Source organism: Gymnodraco acuticeps, unplaced genomic scaffold (genome assembly GCF_902827175.1).
Source record: "Gymnodraco acuticeps unplaced genomic scaffold, fGymAcu1.1, whole genome shotgun sequence".
Taxonomy (NCBI): Eukaryota; Metazoa; Chordata; class Actinopteri; order Perciformes; family Bathydraconidae; genus Gymnodraco; species Gymnodraco acuticeps.
Genome location: NW_022990349.1, coordinates 106,715 through 125,000, shown reverse-complemented (window position 1 = coordinate 125,000; position 18,286 = coordinate 106,715). Strand labels below are relative to the sequence as shown.

The window sequence follows — 18,286 nt, the reverse complement described above, 5'->3', positions numbered from 1 at the left end:
AAAATCAGACAAGCAGTCAGTGCCTCTGCATCAGGAACAGCAAATGTGTTGTCCCTATCTCCACTTAACATCAATTCAGACATCATGACACAATTCCATCAGATTAATGATAAAAACCTAGAGGACATTATTCAACTTCTGAAATCCTCCTCCTGCTGCCTTGATATTATTCCAACAGGATTTTTCAAAGATGTTTTGCCTTGCATGGCCTCAGATCTACTTCATATAGTAAACAAATCTCTTCACTCAGGTATTTTTCCACAGGCCCTGAAAACTGCAGTCATTAAACCGCTCTTAAAAAAGAACAATCTAGATGCTTCAGTAATGAACAATTACAGGCCCATATCAAACCTCCCATTTCTAGGTAAAATCATTGAAAAAGTAGTTTTTCAACAGTTGAGTAATTTCTTGCATTTAAATGACTGTTTTGATGTGTTCCAGTCAGGCTTTCGTCCAAACCACAGCACTGAGACTGCTCTTGTAAAGGTCTTTAATGACATCCACTTAAACACAGACAGTGGCAGAACTTCAGTGTTAGTATTATTAGATCTCAGTGCTGCGTTTGACACTGTTGACCACAGCATATTACTAGACCGACTGGAGAACTGGGTGGGACTTTCGGAAACAGTTCTGAATTGGTTTGAATCCTACTTAAAGGACAGAAACAACTTTGTTTCTATAGGTAAATACACATCTGAGTTGACAAATATGACATGTGGGGTTCCTCAAGGCTCCATCTTGGGGCCTCTTCTCTTTAACATCTACATGCTACCACTGGCTCAGATAATGAAGAACAACAAAATAAGTTACCATAGCTATGCAGATGACACACAAATTTACGTAACAATTTCACCAGGAGACTATGCTCCAATTCAAACACTGAGTAAGTGCATTGAACAAATCAATGACTGGATGTGTCAGAACTTTCTCCAATTAAACAAAGATAAAACTGAGGTAATGGTTTTTGGAGCCAAGGCAGAACGTATACAAGTTAGCGCTGAGCTTCAGTGTGCAATGTTCAAAACAACAGATAAAGCCAGAAATCTAGGTGTAGTCATGGACTCTGACCTGAGTTTCAACAGTCACATTAAAACTGTTACTAAATCAGCCTACTATCACCTAAAGAATATATCTAGGATTAAAAGACTAATGTCACAGCAGGATTTGGAAAAACTTGTCCATGCTTTTATCTTCAGTAGACTGGACTACTGCAATGGTGTCTTCACAGGTCTCACTAAAAAATCTATTAGGAAGCTGCAGCTAATTCAGAACGCTGCTGCTCGAGTCCTCACTAACACTAAGAAAGTGGATCACATCACTCCTGTTCTGAAGTCTTTACACTGGCTTCCTGTGTGTCAAAGAATAGATTTCAAAATACTGCTGCTGGTTTATAAAGCACTGAATGGTTTAGGCCCCAAAATACATTTCTGACCTCCTGCTAAATTATGAACCATCCAGATCTCTCAGGTCTTCAGGGACTGGTCAGCTTTCTGTCCCCAGAGTCAGAACTAAACATGGTAAAGCAGCGTTCAGTTATTATGCTCCAAATATCTGGAACAAACTCCCAGAAACCTGCAGGTCCGCTGCAACTCTGACTACTTTTAAATCCAGGCTGAAGACTTTTCTTTTTGTCGCTGCTTTTAATTGAACTATTCATATCTTAGACTGCACTGTAACTTTTATCCATGTACTTTTTTCTTTTAATGTTTAATTGACAGCACTGTAACTTTTATCCATGTATTTTTTCTTTTAATGTTTATTTTATTAGCTTTTCTTTTTAATGACTGATTTTAAATGCCATTTTCTTAATCTCTTTCATTTTTTGTAAAGCACTTTGAATTGCCTTGTGTTGAAAAGTGCTATATAAATAAACTTGCCTTGCCTTGCCTTGCCTTGCCTTGCCTTGCCTTGCCTTGCCTTATCGATTGACTTTTATCAAAGGTAAGAATGGGTAATCAGTTAAGAAAATCTAATTAATCTAGTGTAGGAATACAAATTATGATATTGGCTTCCAAAAAGTATAAAGTAGCATATTAGCATTGGAGCATCTGACAAAAGAAAATAAAGTCGGCTGCCACTGCTAAACTCTTTTTTTAAGTGTAATTGTGCCTGTTTTTGGGCAACATTAAGCAACATTTTAATATATAAATACACCTTTCCATGGCTTAGGGACTAGGACTCTGGTCAAATAGTCAAAAATAGGTCCTACGTCTTTATTGATTTTATTTATTTATTTCTATTAACACTAGAACCGCCAACGGGTAAATTTTACCCGCAGCTGTTTTTAGATTGTATGTAACTTTTTTTCAATAACATATTAAAGTCTCCCAGTCCGTGACTTTTCCTGAAAGTGTGTTATGTAGCACCCTCAGTTGTTAACAATTGTCAATATGAAGTCAGATTGAAAAAATTGCCAAAAAAAATGCCATTATACCCATATCCGCCAGCGGGTAATATTTACCTCATAGAAAATGCAGCGTAAACATGACGTGTTGCTATAGCAACGCCTTTTGTCTACTGCGGTTCCTTATAGATAGAGAGATAGATTGAGAGAGAGAGATAGATTGATAGATAGTTATAGATAGTGCAACATCTTGGAGAATACAAGATCTTGGATGACTGAGCTCACGTTGAGGACGTAATGCATGTGTGCAGGTTACGTGCCAGTTGAATAAAGATGGACACTCGGAATGAGAGAAGTAGTCCGTGTCGTCTGTTTATGTAAACAATTATATGTCCATAGAACAAAACATTACAGATGGATCGATAGATTTGTATAGATATATAGAGATAGAGAGATTTGTACCTAAACAAAACACAAGTCTAACACCAAGCGTTTAAATCAGCACTCTTAGCGATATGTTATACTTCATGCTATCTGCACAAACGATATCAAATGAAAAGCTGAGAGTCCACAGATTCTATTGGTATAAGTTTCATCCCTGTGCGATCAAAACTCACTGTTCTGTATGATCAATAAAAGAACATTGTACCTTGAAAATCAATAGCGGGTACATTTTACCCGTTGGCGGTTTTAGGTACACAGCGACCTCTGGCGGTTCTAGTGTTAAAGATAAGAATGGGTATGAAACCCCCACAATTGAAGAATGGATAGATAACATATACATAATGGAAAAATGACCTTTTCTCTTTGCCTACCGATGAATAGATTTACTAAGTTATGGTCGGATTGGATTTCCTTTATTCGCCAGACACGGCCACATTTCGTAAGGGATAATGTGCAGCGAGGCGGTCATTATCTTGGGATCTTGATCAGCCTGAAGGTTGTTAAGTCGCTGCACATTATCCCGCTTATTACACATTCTCAACAAAGTAACGACATGACTCCCAATATTAATTGAAATGCTTTGAGAGATTTAGAAAATGTTTTTATTGATTTAAAAAATAGTTGTATTGATTTAAATTGACATGCATCCGCTAAGAAAAATAGTCCGTTGTTACCGTTTGAACTAACGTAGCAACGGCAGGAACGGCTTCGATAGCGTTTTTGAGGAGCTTTTTGATTACAGATTTGAAAACATCGCTGCTTGCTTTAAAAGTAGCACAATTCATGATGTCAAACCTTGGGAAGTATCTAGATATCCCTGCCCTAATGACAAAGGAGCTGCACACTGAATATGTTTTGCCGTTTGATGTCTATGTCTGGACCGCTGCGTAAAAAGGAGGATTTCTGCCCCGTTACTTCTCCGCTGTTTTCTTGTCCCAGTTCGGCCAAACTGTATACAGTGAAATCGACTGGACTTATTTGTGCAGATGTGAGCGTCCTTGACAGCGGTCTGTCTGTTCTGAATTGACCAATCAGAATCGAGTATTCAACTAATCCATGTAATAAATATAATTAACAAACCACTGATGAGCTGATATCCAGTTCTATCACCAAAAGAAAAAGGTTGCTTCGTCTACTTTCAAAATATTTTTAATTTCTTGTGTATTCGACTGTTATTGAGTTTGCCTCTGTTACGAAACATCCCTTTTGTTATTGTATAAAGTTCATGAACATTGTATAAGATGGACAATGAGAAGGGGAAGGTTTCAATGTATACCGTTCCCTTATTGCAAATGTTTACTAGTCCCTGTAACTGCAAGTCTATTTCAATGTAACTGGTGAAATCTTCTCAACTGTCTTCTAAATAAAGAATTGTAACCAGTAGAAAAAAATAAACCTAACCTGATGCATGTTTCCTTAAAAATGTAAACATGTCGCCCGTTGTTTCCGTGCAGATCCTCTGCCTGTAGTGCACATGGTTTCCTCCAGAGAGCACGACTGGACGGAGCAGGAGATCTCCGTGGAGTCCAGCCCAACCATCATCTACCAGGAGGTTTCCGCTGTGGAGGCTCAGTCTGCAACCTCCACCATCAAAGCCCTGCTGGAGCTGCAGCAGACCTCAGGTGAGGGAGGTGAGGGGGGGGGGGGCATGCTCTGTGGAGAGAAACATGCTCTGTGGGGAACACTTACAAAGGATTTGGGCTCCAAGTGAAGTCACATTCTGTATAAGATATGTAAGGGATAATGTGCAGCTCACTGATCAGCCTGTCGAGTTTTCCCCATAATGACCAAGTCGCTGCACATTATCCCGCTTATTACGCGGCCAGATACTAAACAACGACTCCCAAATATTAATTGAAATTATTATATTGACTTAAAATTATCGTATTTATTCCGCTAAGAACTCTGTTACTCTGTTCCACGGCGCACCAACGGTTGAAACTCCGACCACAACAACTTTATGGCAGCACTGTCCAAATCGGTTTACAGTTTCTGATCCACTAACAAGTCCTTAAAGGTCCCATGACATGGCCATTTCCACTGATCATAATTCCATTGTTGAGGTCTACTAGAATAGATTTACATTGTTCAATGTTCCAAACTCACATTGGTTTCTCATACAGCATCGTATAGTATGTGTATGCACTCTCTGTCCTAAACGGCTTGTTGGAGCTCCTGCCCCCCCCTCCCTGTGAGCCCAGTGTGCTCTGATTGGTCAGCTCGCCCACTCTGTTCTGATGAGTTCACCGCCGTTACAGCGGAACATCAGTGATGTGTTACAATGGCGTTAGCAACCAGGAAATGACACCAGTAATGACAAACAGATGAGAATGCTGCGTGGGGTCTGGGTGCCGTGTTGTTGAATTTACCAATCAGAATCGAGTATTCAACTAAGCCGTTTGTTTAAGTATAGTTACAAACAAAACAAAATGATTATTTGATATAGAAGCAACATTCACATTTCCTTTATTTGTTGCTGTTTAACCCCATGATAAATTAAGTTTATAAAACATTTCCAGTGCACTTCTTCCCTCAGTACAACTACAGAGTCATTCGTACGAATCGTACCTCTCTGCTGGCTCTGTTTCTAATATTGTTGTCCCTCACTTATTAACCCTTAGTTTATCTTATCCTAAGCAGTGAAAGAAAAGGCAGAGGCCAAACCTCGTCAGCACACCATCGATCTGAGTCAGATGGCCGTTCCCCTCCAGCTGGTTCCGGAGAAGAAGCCGAGCCCCGAGTCCCCGAGACCCTCGTCCTCCTCCGAGGCTGAACCCAGCGCAGAGCACAGCATCGCAGGTACCAATCTGCTGCAGGACGCACTGTGTGAAATATATCAGAAGACACGGCAGAATCTCAAGAACTCAATTAATTCAGTATATATTACTCAAAATAAAACAAAAAACATTATAGACTTTAAATATATAACTTAAATGTCACCTATCATGCTATTTTTAGGCAATAGCATAGGTCTCTAAAAAACATGTCTATAAAGTGTGCTCAAAATACCAAACAGATCACCCATTCTAGCCATGCCTCATATCCCTCTATTTCACTTCCTGTTTCTAAAGTACTGATTTGGGGATAAAGCTTTAATAAAAGAGGAGGGGTCTGAGCTCATGCGGGACCCGGCAGCTACTGTCTAAACTAAATGCTGCCGTGATGAAACGCCATATCATGGATTATCATGGATTGTTTCTGAAACAGTTTGGAGCTCAAAGGCTTTCTCTCTTGCCGGTTATACCACAAGGTGAGTTCATTTTTACTTCCTGCTTCTTCACACACATGCTCTCCAGTACAGGTTAGCTCTGAGTGTTAGCGATGCTAATGTAAACACCGACCATATTACGTCCAAAACAGTCGGGCATTGTTTCTGAGAGCAACGTTTCTGATTGGGCCGTGGATCCACATTTCAGATATTACGTCATATCGGACGCAAATCTGGATCAGCTCCGTTGTTCCCCGTTTTTAGAGATTTGGATACGGAGGAAAAGAGAGAGGGTTTTATTTTCTGACGCTGCGTGAGTTCCCTGACACACCGGGGACACATTTTTATGTATTAAAGACATAAAAAAGTGCATTTTGCATGATAGGTCCCCTTTAATGCATTGATTTAACTCATATTTATTATATAAATGGCTCAAGACATTTTGAAACCTTTGTTTAAGAAAAAACTACATATGTTCATTTAACTCATTTAACTCATGCTGATAGCTCACATAAACATTAAGAGTCAAATAAACATGTGTGATGTTAAATAACCTGCATTAAACACGGTTAAGTTAAAGTTAAATATAAGAGGCTACAAAACAAAATGGGCACCACCAATTGTATTGGTAATTAAAAAAACTAAGGAAACATTTGCCACAGCACAGAAATGTTTTACATTTTCATTCACATATTACTCCTAATAAACTAAATATACCGTGTATGACTTAATTAATCACATACAAAATAATCTCAAATTTGTCTAAGAAAATGATATACTAAAAACGGTGTAATTAAATCATGCTGATAGCTCACTCTAACATAAAAAAACAAATGTTACTCGCACATAAGCTGCTTCAACACTGTGGAAATGCTGTAGAAATGAAGCATGCATACATACAAATAAATACATCTAAAGTATTGACTTCTGTCCTAAGTGTGGTTAGTCTGTCCTCACATCTCTTTCTTAAACGCTCCTCTGACAGCCTGTCTGTGATTCTCCCTGCAGGGAAAGTGATCAGCAGAGCGTTGATCTCCTCGGAGGACGATAACGTGGTGATGTCGTCCAGCCAGATGCCAACCAGGCCTTACAAAATCAGCCATGTTACCGTGGTGACCAAACCGGCTGGTACCGTGTCGTCCGCGGCGATGGCGTCACACCTCGTGCACTTGGTGAGGAAACATCTGTCTGATACTCCTGTTTTTATTCTGTAGAGGATTTTAAGGTGTTTGAGAGAGAGGTGGAAGAATCTCTATCTCAATCTTTATTTATTTAGCACATTTTAAACAACCTCAGTTGACCAGAGTGCTGTACAGGGAACAAATATAAAATAACTAGGGCTGTCAGTCGATTGAAATAGTTAATCGCGATTAATCGCAAATTAATTGCACATTTTTGATCTGTTCTAAATGTACATTAGAGGAATATTTTTCTAGTTTTTAATACTCTTATCAACATATGAGTGGACAAATATGCTTTATGCTAATGTTTGTTTATTATCATTTGAACAATGACAAATATTCTCCTGAATTTTCTCAACACAACAACCTGGAACCTCTCTCTCTCTTACACTCTCTCCCGACCCTGTGTACTTCTGTGCACTGAGCCAGTTGCTCAAACAGACAAGCCTGTTTACAAATGCCGCTCCTCTGTCTTCATCTCCAGTCAAAGCATGAGACTGAAGTTCCCACTGTGGGTCACAATACGTTGGATACGATCCGAATGATCTAACGCAGCCCCTCGTCCTCCACAGTGTTAAGCTGTAGCCCCCCATTTAGCTATCGCTGTTGTTGTCCAGGCGTCTCCCCGGCAAACTTTCAAGCGTGGTCTGCCGCAAGCGAGCGGCAGGAGCGGGGCTGAGCATCAGCTGGGGGCTTGATGTTTAAAACACCTTTTTTTGTATCCATATCTCTCGCTAGAATCTCCCACCATCCAACTAACAACAACAACAACGTCAATAACTAGAAACGTATACAAATACAAAGTTCAACTAGTTTTAAAAGCCAGTGCAAAGAGGTGAGTTTTTAGCTGAGATTTAAAAAGTTCAATAGAAGTACTCGGATCATTTACTGATTAAAAATGTTATGTAAATCCTATGATCTTAATAGTAATAATAATAAATAGGGATTATAAGAATATCAAATATTTAGTAGCATTTGGTAAAACATGGAGTAGCTGAGTGTACGTATATGGATATTAAGGAAGATAATTATCAATAATATATATGGGGTCAAGGAGTCTCTTGATTTTGGGATGGTCAATAAATCAATATTATATCCACATTATATATGATCATTTATCAAAATAATCAGTGTTCATATTTTTTGAAAGCAGTTATTTTCAACTCTCCAATATCGTCTCAAAAATGTCGATATCTAATAAAAAATATTGTGATTTTTTCCCACACTGCTATTTCTTTATTTTTTACAATTCTTTATTTCGAAGACAGTTGAGAACATTTCACCAGTTGCAATGAAATAGACTTGCAGTCACGGGGAGTAGTAAACATTTGCAAAAGGGAACAGTATACAAACCCTCTCCTTCTCATTGTCCTCTTTTCTTTCTGATGTGCATCTTATACAATGTTCATGAACTTTATACAATGCTATTTGTGTTTTAATACCATGCACATGTTGTCTTCCTGTAAATTAAAGTAAAAGTGTCCTCTTTTTGTTTTCCCTCAGCCCTCTGACAGCAGCGGTAAAACAGACAGTGTGTTGGAGGTGGGGGAGCTGGAGGGCGACACCCTGGACCCCCAAACCGGCTTATTTTATCGCTCCAGCCAACCAGCTGCAGACCCAACAAAACAAACCCTCCATCTTGCAGCAACTCAGCTTCTTTCGGGCCAAGTTACCTCAATTTCCACCTCCACCCAACCACCGCCACAACTCCAAAGCAAACCTCAAATCCTCCAGCCTTCCTCTTCCTCCGCCTTCCCCTCCACCCTCACTCTGACTAAGAAACTCCCCAAACTACGGGAGCAGATTCAGCCCAAACTTTTGCCCCCGAGCCCCAAAGACAGACCCCTAACTGCACCAGCATTTGCCTCAGGAGTGAAAGTCGTGATTCAAGGAACGCCAATCAAAACCCTGGTGACGCCACAGCTCCCAAAACTCCAACAGGCGCCAACGTCCCTCCACAGACCCCTGCACACCCCCATGTCTCACCCTCCCCCCCTGCAGGCGCATCACCCCGTCAGCACCGAGAAGACCTCCTCCAGCCAGGTGAGCAAATTGTCTCAAAAAATGTAATATTTGTTTGATACTACAGTGTTGCAGGAATTTACATATGTTGGGCTATAAAGGAACTACAGCACGGTCACATGACTTCACGTCACCACCGCTAAGCTAAAGGCGGCTAATGTTGGGCTATAAAGGAACTATAGCACGGTCACATGACTTCACGTCACCACCGCTAAGCTAAAGGTGGCTAATGTTGGGCTATAAAGGAAGTACAGCACGGTCACATGACTTCACGTCACCACCGCTAAGCTAAAGGTGGCTAATGTTGGGCTATAAAGGAAGTACAGCACGGTCACATGACTTCACGTCACCACCGCTAAGCTAAAGGTGGCTAATGTTGGGCTATAAAGGAAGTACAGCACGGTCACATGACTTCACGTCACCACCGCTAAGCTAAAGGTGGCTAATGTTGGGCTGTAAAGGAACTACAGCACGGTCACATGACTTCACGTCACCACCGCTAAGCTAAAGGCGGCTAATGTTGGCCGTGATGAAGTTTAGTCGTCTCATTTAGACACTCGTTAGACACCGCCGTTTTTAAATTCATCAGTGGGGTATTTACTGACGTGTGTTATGTCGTAGAACAATAAAATCTCTTTAGCTTGTGTAAACCACAGCTTTTAACAATAAAGCCATTCTTAAACCGGTTGATTTTGAGACGAGATAACAGGAAGTGCTTAATGCTGAATCATTTCCTGGTTTAGGACTTATTTACGCACCACTCTATAGTACAAGTCATGCCTTCATGTGACGTAAAAGATGAAATGTAGAAGTTCCTGTTTATCATTCAGACGTTTTCTATGTATTTGATGAAACCATGACGAGTGAAGGTGCTGTGGGTATTTCCTACCTTCCTTGTTAAATACAATAAAACATTCATCATGTTTGCCTCAAAGACTGATTACGTTACAACGCAATGATGTATAGTTTTATTAGAGTTGCATAAACGCTGTCTGCTGCTGCTGTTCTTTTCCATTTCTGTGTCACTATGATTCAGTATGGACAGTTGGGCTAAATCATAAAGACATCAAGCAGGACGTTTACTATTTTATCAGTCACAAGATTTTAGTGTACAAAGACTTGCATTGAGGACAAAACGTACCGAAAAACCACAGAATAGAAAAGAGACGGACAAAAAACAAAAACATTCAAATAAAGAAAAAAAAATTACGTTCAAATAACAATTAAAGTAAGGTAATATGTTTCTGTATATGTATCTTTATTGTATCATTGTAAAGTATGATGAAGTACAAAGACTTACATTGAGGAAAAATAAATACAAAAAATATATATTAAATAAAATGTCAATAAAAAACTAAGAAATAAAATAAATAAATGTTTAAGAACAATACCTGAGTATATTAATAAATAAAAAGCTAGGAATATATACTGATTTTTTATTTTAAAAGACATTTTTTAGTAATTTTATCACAACAAAAATGATGCAACTGCGTCTTGATTACAAGTCATGTGCTTTTCTTTGATAAAACAACAGAAACCGAACAGGAGAGTTTTTTGATGATGTACTCAGTTGTTACGCTACCGAACAAGTTGATTTACTTTTTGCTTGCTCTAAAATCCCCCCTCAGTATCAGGAGCAAAACCTGCCAGCTGCTGTCAATCAAACACAGTTTACTTCCTTTTAAATCAGTAGTCTTGTCTGTGGAGACACTTCCTGGGGACAAAATCATGAGAGTAGTGACGTGTTTTCCATCGCACAGCAGTGCTTTGTATGTCAGACACAACAGAGTTGTTTGCAAGTGTTGCCTGTAAATTGCTCGTATAGCTAAACAAGCAAGAAAACAGCAATGACTTCAGACTTAAAAAAACTTAAGATCTAACAACACACCTGCAATTACTGCTTATTGCCATACATGCTGCCAAAAAGAATGTAAATAATAAACAGAAAATGTAAAAACTAAAGGTGATTTGATAAGACAACAACAACAACAAAAAACTTACCTTGTGTTTCTTTCTCCTCCAAATCTCCTCCCCCAGCAGCCAATCATCACTCAGAGCGCGACCGTCACTAAGATCACGTTCGGAGGCTCCCATCTCTCCTCGCCGGTGTTCAGCAGCGCCGAAGCCGCCGCAAAACTAATCCCAGAGTCCAGCTCCGTGCGGCCGTCTGGAGAGAAGCCCTCGGTGTCGGACATCTTGAAAATCTCCATGATGGAGGCGGAGATCGACCCTAGCGTGGAGCCCATGGTGGTGGATTCCTCCAGTGACTGTGGCCCTCTGGGTAAAAACCAGGCGGTGACGATGGATTCGGGTCCGTTTATCAGCAGCTCTGGGGCCCATCACTCTCTCTCAAAGGGCCCGAAGTTCAGCTGCATGCCGGGCCTCACAGTGCAGAGGAGCAAGGAGGACATGGAGGTCATCGAGGTGAGAAGATTATCACAAAATCAGGCATGTAATAATAATAATAATAAAGCTTTATTTATATATATATGTCTGTCACATATCAACCCACGGGATTGATTTTATTTATGGATATAGTAGACAACTAAGGGATAATATGTAAAGTGTAAACTTATTTTCAACATGGCCCCTGACTGAAGAACAGTACAGACAAATTCACAATACCAAAAAGCCCAAAACATATTATGTCGAATCAATGAATCTAGAAATGATCAGCAGATGTTTTAATGATAAAGGAAACTAATGTGTTAGTTGCTCCCCTAAGAAGCCTATATTTTAACTGATATTTTTAAGTAAAAGCAGGAGATACAAACAAGGACACAACAGTATTGTTAGATGAACATACATCTTGCAAAAGTTAAACAGATTTAATAGACATTTTTCAACATTTTAAATAACCAGGATCACAGTCTGAAGAAACCAAAAACACACTTTATTAGCAGAACTACCTCTCTGTTCACTATTGATTAGCATGTTTTGTCGTACTGGGGACGTGTCACTGAACCCACGTGTCAATAACACATGCAGGTGATTCCTCAGTACTCCATCCTGCCCGACTCCAGCCAGTCCAACGTGGTGGTGGAGCCCAGCGGCTTCCTGGAGATCACCAACTACACCAGCCAGCAGCTGGAGGAGGACAGCCCCATGGAGCAGGAGGTGGACAGCAGCAACGACGAGGCGACCGCCGCAAGCCCCCCCAACCAACCGTAGACAAACCATAGACCCCCCTAACCAACCATAGACCACCCTGACCAACCGTAGACCTCCCTAACCAACCATAACCAACCATAGACCCCCCTAACCAACCATAGACCACCCTGACCAACCGTAGACCTCCCTAACCAACCATAACCAACCATAGACCCCCCTAACCAACCATAGAGCAACCGTAGACCCCCCTGACCAACCGTAGACCCCCTGACCAACCATAAAACCCCCTGACCAACCATTAACCAACCATAGACCCCCCCTGACCAACCATAGACCCCCCTGACCAACCATAGACCCCCCTGACCAACCGTAGACCCCCCCTAACCAACCGTAGACCCCCCCCACCCAACCATTAACCAACCATAGACCCCCCCTGACCAACCATAGACCCCCCAAACCAACCATAGACCCCCCTGACCAATCATTAACCAACCATAGACCCCCCTGACCAACCATTAACCAACTATAGACCCCCCTGACCAACCATAGACCCCCTTAACCAACCATAGACCCCCCTGATCAACCATTAACCAACCATAGACCCCCCTAACCAACCATAGACCCCCCTGACCAACCATTAACCAACCATAGACTCCCCCAACCAACCATTAACCAACCATAGACCCACCCTGACCAACCATAGACCCCCCCTAACCAACCATAGACCCCCCTGACCAACCATAGACCGCCCTAACCAACCATAGACCCACCCTGACCAACCATAGACCCCCCTAACCAACCATAGACCCCCCTGACCAACCATAGACCCGCCCTAACCAACCATAGACCCCCCTAACCAACCATAGACCCCCCTATGATGGAGACTCTTACTGTGATGACAAAACTCCCAAAATGATGTCGATGAGAGGCTTAACTTTGCTCATCTCTGCGACCATAGAAGAGTCCGTTCTGTAGTCAACGATGTTTGATAACGAAACAAAACAATAATCAATATCGGACACACGGTCAAAAGAAAATGACTGAACATAGCTCACACTCTTCGTCTTCTTTCCCCGAACGCTGACATTCCCCAGGTGCACGAAATACAATAAAACACAACCATGAGAGAGAGCGACAAAATATGCAGACAAATTAAAATAATAAGCATTTTGGTTGCTACACTCATCCCAGTGGATAAAAACACGCTTTTTTTTTTGGTTTAAAATATTTGTTTGTTAGCGTTCCACCCCCCCCCCCCCCCACGGCTAACGGCACATGTGTTTTTCATTGCCAGTGAGGATGTAAAAACGTGGGAGCGAAGTGAAAGGATTAGTTATACTGCAGACGTGTTGGAAAGCAGCCTCTCCAAACAAGACAGGACAGACACTTACACACAACTCATTGATTATTAGGACGTCATTTCAGTAACACACCGCCAGGTTTAACCACTGCTCTCATGTTGATAGTCCAGAGTATTTCAAATATGTGATCCCCGCATTTTTTTGTAAAAAGAGACTCTCCTGTTTCCGGACTTTTGATGAAGGTTTTACCTCAAAATGAACAGTATTTTCTTTGACTTGGATATTTCTGTCAAAACCCTTAAAACGCTCGCGGGATTTAGGTTTTTTTTTTTTAGAAGGCTGGAGCAGATTGAAATGTCTGCGTGGAACGTAGAAAGAGTCCTGGAGGAAGGATACCATATGTGTTATTGTAAAATATATATGTACATGTACTGTTTTTGTAAGATATGTTAAAAAAAGTTGCTGTGAGAATTTCACTAAGATTGCATCTGCTTCTGCATAGTGTGTTTGAACTATGCATTTATTTTGTACCTTTTCAAAACTAGACGACTAGTTAAAATCATTTAATCTGCACAATAAATCTGTGAGTAGAACAAGTTTATTTGATCTTTTATTGGTTGCAAACAACAGCTGCTTAAGGTTGTAGAAAGACAAAATGACATGTTTTTATGTTAAAAATGTTTTGAGACATATAAAGATTATCTGTTTTAATAATTTGTCAGACTTTTCCATAAATGATATGGTTAAAATATCTTTAAATGACATGGACGTCTTCCCCGTTTCAAATCCAGACTTTATAAATATGCAAATTGAATCCAGTGTTTCAAGTTCCAAGTAAATTGGATATTATTCCACGATTTGCTGCCAATTGTTGCCTTATACATGCACATTTTAAAGTCCGATTTAACTCAAAGAAACGTTTCCTTTCCAGCTTTTTAGCGTCAAAGTCTGCACTTAAACAAATCAGATCAAAATCTCAAACATCCATGTTAAAATAACAATAAGTAAAGCACATTTTTCAGTTCAAAATCGCCTTAATATTGCCGGAATATCCTCCTCTCTCGTCCATTCCTTTCTCCCCCTATTTCAGAATTTGCAGAATACTGTACATTTTTAAGTTTACATAAGTCTTCAAATTTTAATAAGTTGTATTTTAAAGGTCACCTATCATGCTATTTTTAGGCAATAGCTTAGGTCTCAGATATATAAAAATATATAAATAACATGTCTATGAAGTGTTTTGCTCAAAATCACCCATTCTAGCCATGCCTCATATCCCTCTATTTCACTTCCTGTTTCAAAAGTGCTGATTTGGGGATAAAGCTTTAATAAAAAAGGAGGGGTCTGAGCTCATGCAGGACCCGGCAGCTACTGTCTAAACTAAATGCTGCCGTGATGAAACGCTATATCATGGATCATCAAGGATTCTCTCTGAAACAGTCTGGAGCTCAAAGGCTTTCTCTCTTGCCGGTTACACCACAAGGTGAGTTCCTTTTTACTTCCTGCTTCTTCACACACATGCTCTCCAGTACAGGTTAGCTCTGAGTGTTAGCGATGCTAATGTAAACACCGACCATATTACTTCCAAAACAGTCGGGCATTGTTTCTGATAGCAACGTTTCTGATAGGGCCGTGGGTCCACATTTCAGATATTACGTCATATCGGACGCAAATCTGGATCAGCTCCGTTGTTCCCCGTTTTTAGAGATTTGGGTACGGAGGAAAAGAGAGAGGGTTTTATTTTCTGACGCTGCGTGAGTTCCCCGACACACCGGGGACACATTTTTATGTATAAAAGACATCAAAAAGTGCATTTTGCATGATAGGTCCCCTTTAAATGAAAAGCTTCCAAAGTAGTTATTTCACAACATTTAGATTTAAGTGAAACACAGACACTTTCCCAGGATTTTTGTGTCAAACTGCGCAGAAAACCTCAAACATCAATGTGAAGAAGCAATAAGCAAAGCACATTTTTGAGCAATGGACGTCTTCAAAATCACCTGAAGTTGCCAGTATATTGTGATTTTTCTTTATTTTCTTTATTGTTTTATTTAAGGTCCACATGTTCAAGGACTCCCAAGAGAACAAAAAGGAAGTTATAGTTAAAAAAAATCGCTCCACTGAAATTCCTTTAAAGAAGGCCTTCGTAGAATACAAAGAGGCTCATTCACTGAACTTTTAGCAGCTTCCTCTCGTGGAGAAGGTTGAGTGAGAGCGCTGTGGTGCTGACAGGTCGAACCACAGCTCTAAAGTGTGGAGAGATGATGGAGATAGAAGTTTGAGGTTAAACCAGAAGATTGCAGATGGACATTTTGTGTACATTTGTAAGGGAGATATTTGACTTTTTAGACTTTAAAACAGGTGCAAATTAATATGAGAAGTGCCCTATTCTGCTTATTTGAGAGTCCCTTTCCTCGTGTGTGATATAGGTTTTCTGCATGTGAATGGTCTGCAAAAGCTAGTGACATCACTATGTAAAATGTGCGCTCCTATTGGCTAGCGCTCGAACACATTGTACATGATAGGCTAAGGGGCGGGACATCTCTAAGCGGTTGACCAATCACAACAGAGCCGGCCAGCCAACCAATCAGAGCAGACTGGGCTCTGGTTTCAGACAGAGGGTGAAAAGAGGTGCTGCAGCACAGACAGTATGAGAACAATAAAGAGCTTTTTGAACATTAAAGCATGGAGACACTACATACTGATATACACCTGAACATCAGCAGGAGAGGACTCTTTAAAGTAGAGACACTACATACTGATATACACCTGAACATCAGCAGGAGAGGACTCTTTAAAGTAGAGACACTACATACTGATATACATCTGAACATCAGCAGGAGAGGACTCTTTAAAGTAGAGACACTACATACTGATATACACCTGAACATCAGCAGGAGAGGACTCTTTAAAGTAGAGACACTACATACTGATATACACCTGAACATCAGCAGGAGAGGACTCTTTAAAGTAGAGACACTACATACTGATATACACCTGAACATCAGCAGGAGAGGACTCTTTAAAGTAGAGACACTACATACTGATATACACCTGAACATCAGCAGGAGAGGACTCTTTAAAGTAGAGACACTAAATACTGATATACACCTGAACACCAGCATGAGAGGACTCTTTAAAGTAGAGACACTACATACTGATATACACCTGAACATCAGCAGGAGAGGACTCTTTAAAGTAGAGACACTACATACTGATATACACCTGAACATCAGCAGGAGAGGACTCTTTAAAGTAGAGACACTACATACTGATACACACCTGAACATCAGCAGGAGAGGACTCTTTAAAGTAGAGACACTACATACTGATATACACCTGAACATCAGCAGAAGAGGACTCTTTAAAGTAGAGACACTACATACTGACATACACCTGAACATCAGCAGGAGAGGACTCTTTAAAGTAGAGACACTACATACTGATATACACCTGAACATCAGCAGGAGAGGACTCTTTAAAGTAGAGACACTACATACTGATATACCTGAACATCAGCAGGAGAGGACTCTTTAAAGTAGAGACACTACATACTGATATACACCTGAACATCAGCAGGAGAGGACTCTTTAAAGTAGAGACACTACATACTGATATACACCTGAACATCAGCAGGAGAGGACTCTTTAAAGTAGAGACACTACATACTGATATACACCTGAACACCAGCAGGAGAGGACTCTTTAAAGTAGACACACTACATACTGATATACACCTGAACATCAGCAGGAGAGAACTCTTTAAAGTAGAGACACTATGAACCTGAACATTAGCAGAATATGGCCCCTTTAATCACAATTATTAATAAATATTTTAATGTTTGAGTAATCCCAAGCGTCAGTTTGACATGTTTTTTCAGTTTTTTCCACTTTAAACGTTACATTTCTGCCCCACCATTGAACTACAACACATTCCGATTTTTAGCACTGGTTTTATAAAGTGTTATGAGCCATTTCTGGCCATGTTACAGCATTATATTTACTTAAACTTGGTCTGAAATTCACTCAGGCAGCCAAAAAACGTTTTCTGGAATTTATGTTGGCTCCCGCCAGCGATTAAACGGTCATATTTATTGCATTATTACGGCCGTCTGAGCCAAGATTCATGTTTAATGGGCACTGTGCGGCGTTGCTGGAGGTTTCTATGTTGGCTGTGCACACTTATTAAACTCTTAATGCACGCTGTGGTGGGGTCCAGCTCCTCCTCCTGTGGAAAGTGATCCATGGGGCTCCTGGGGGTCCACGTTCAGCCTGCAGAGGTTGATTGGTTGGCCTAAAGCGCCAGACATGTGGCTCTGTTAAAGGCGCACGCTGAGTTACTTTCCCTCCACCCTCCACTCTGCAGGGGAAACGTTGCCAAAGTCCTGCATGAGTACACAGTTTACCCTCTGCTGACTCACCTGACTGAGAAACAACTAGAAAGGTATATATTACACGTTTCTAGGAAGAAAATGACTTGTTTTAACACTTGAAGGTCACCTATTATGCAAAATTCACTTTTTCATGTATTTTCTACATACACCTATGTCCCCTCTTCTTCATGTCTCTTCTACATCAACATGTGTCCTCTCTTCTTCATGTCTCTTCTACATCAACATGTGTCCCCTCTTCTTCATGTCTCTTCTACATCAACATGTGTCCCCTCTTCTTCATGT

The 18,286-nt window shown here is 40.6% G+C and overlaps 1 protein-coding gene across 9 annotated transcripts in view; it reads left to right on the top strand.

Annotated features, from left to right (window-relative positions):
* emsy (EMSY transcriptional repressor, BRCA2 interacting) overlaps nt 1–12,407 on the top strand; it is a 30,748-nt gene extending 18,341 nt beyond the window's left edge. For 7 of the 9 annotated variants that reach the window (XM_034223975.1, XM_034223974.1, XM_034223970.1 and 4 more), the window contains 6 exons: nt 4,243–4,410; nt 5,429–5,587; nt 7,005–7,168; nt 8,681–9,220; nt 11,237–11,623; nt 12,188–12,407. In XM_034223975.1, coding sequence (XP_034079866.1) covers nt 4,243–4,410; nt 5,429–5,587; nt 7,005–7,168; nt 8,681–9,220; nt 11,237–11,623; nt 12,188–12,370 — 1,601 coding nt within the window. In that variant the 3' untranslated portion in view covers nt 12,371–12,407. The remainder of the gene's footprint in view (nt 1–4,242; nt 4,411–5,428; nt 5,588–7,004; nt 7,169–8,680; nt 9,221–11,236; nt 11,624–12,187) is intronic. The other 2 variants (XM_034223969.1, XM_034223972.1) reach the window with 2 other exon arrangements.
* The last annotated feature ends 5,879 nt before the right edge of the window (nt 12,408–18,286 follow it).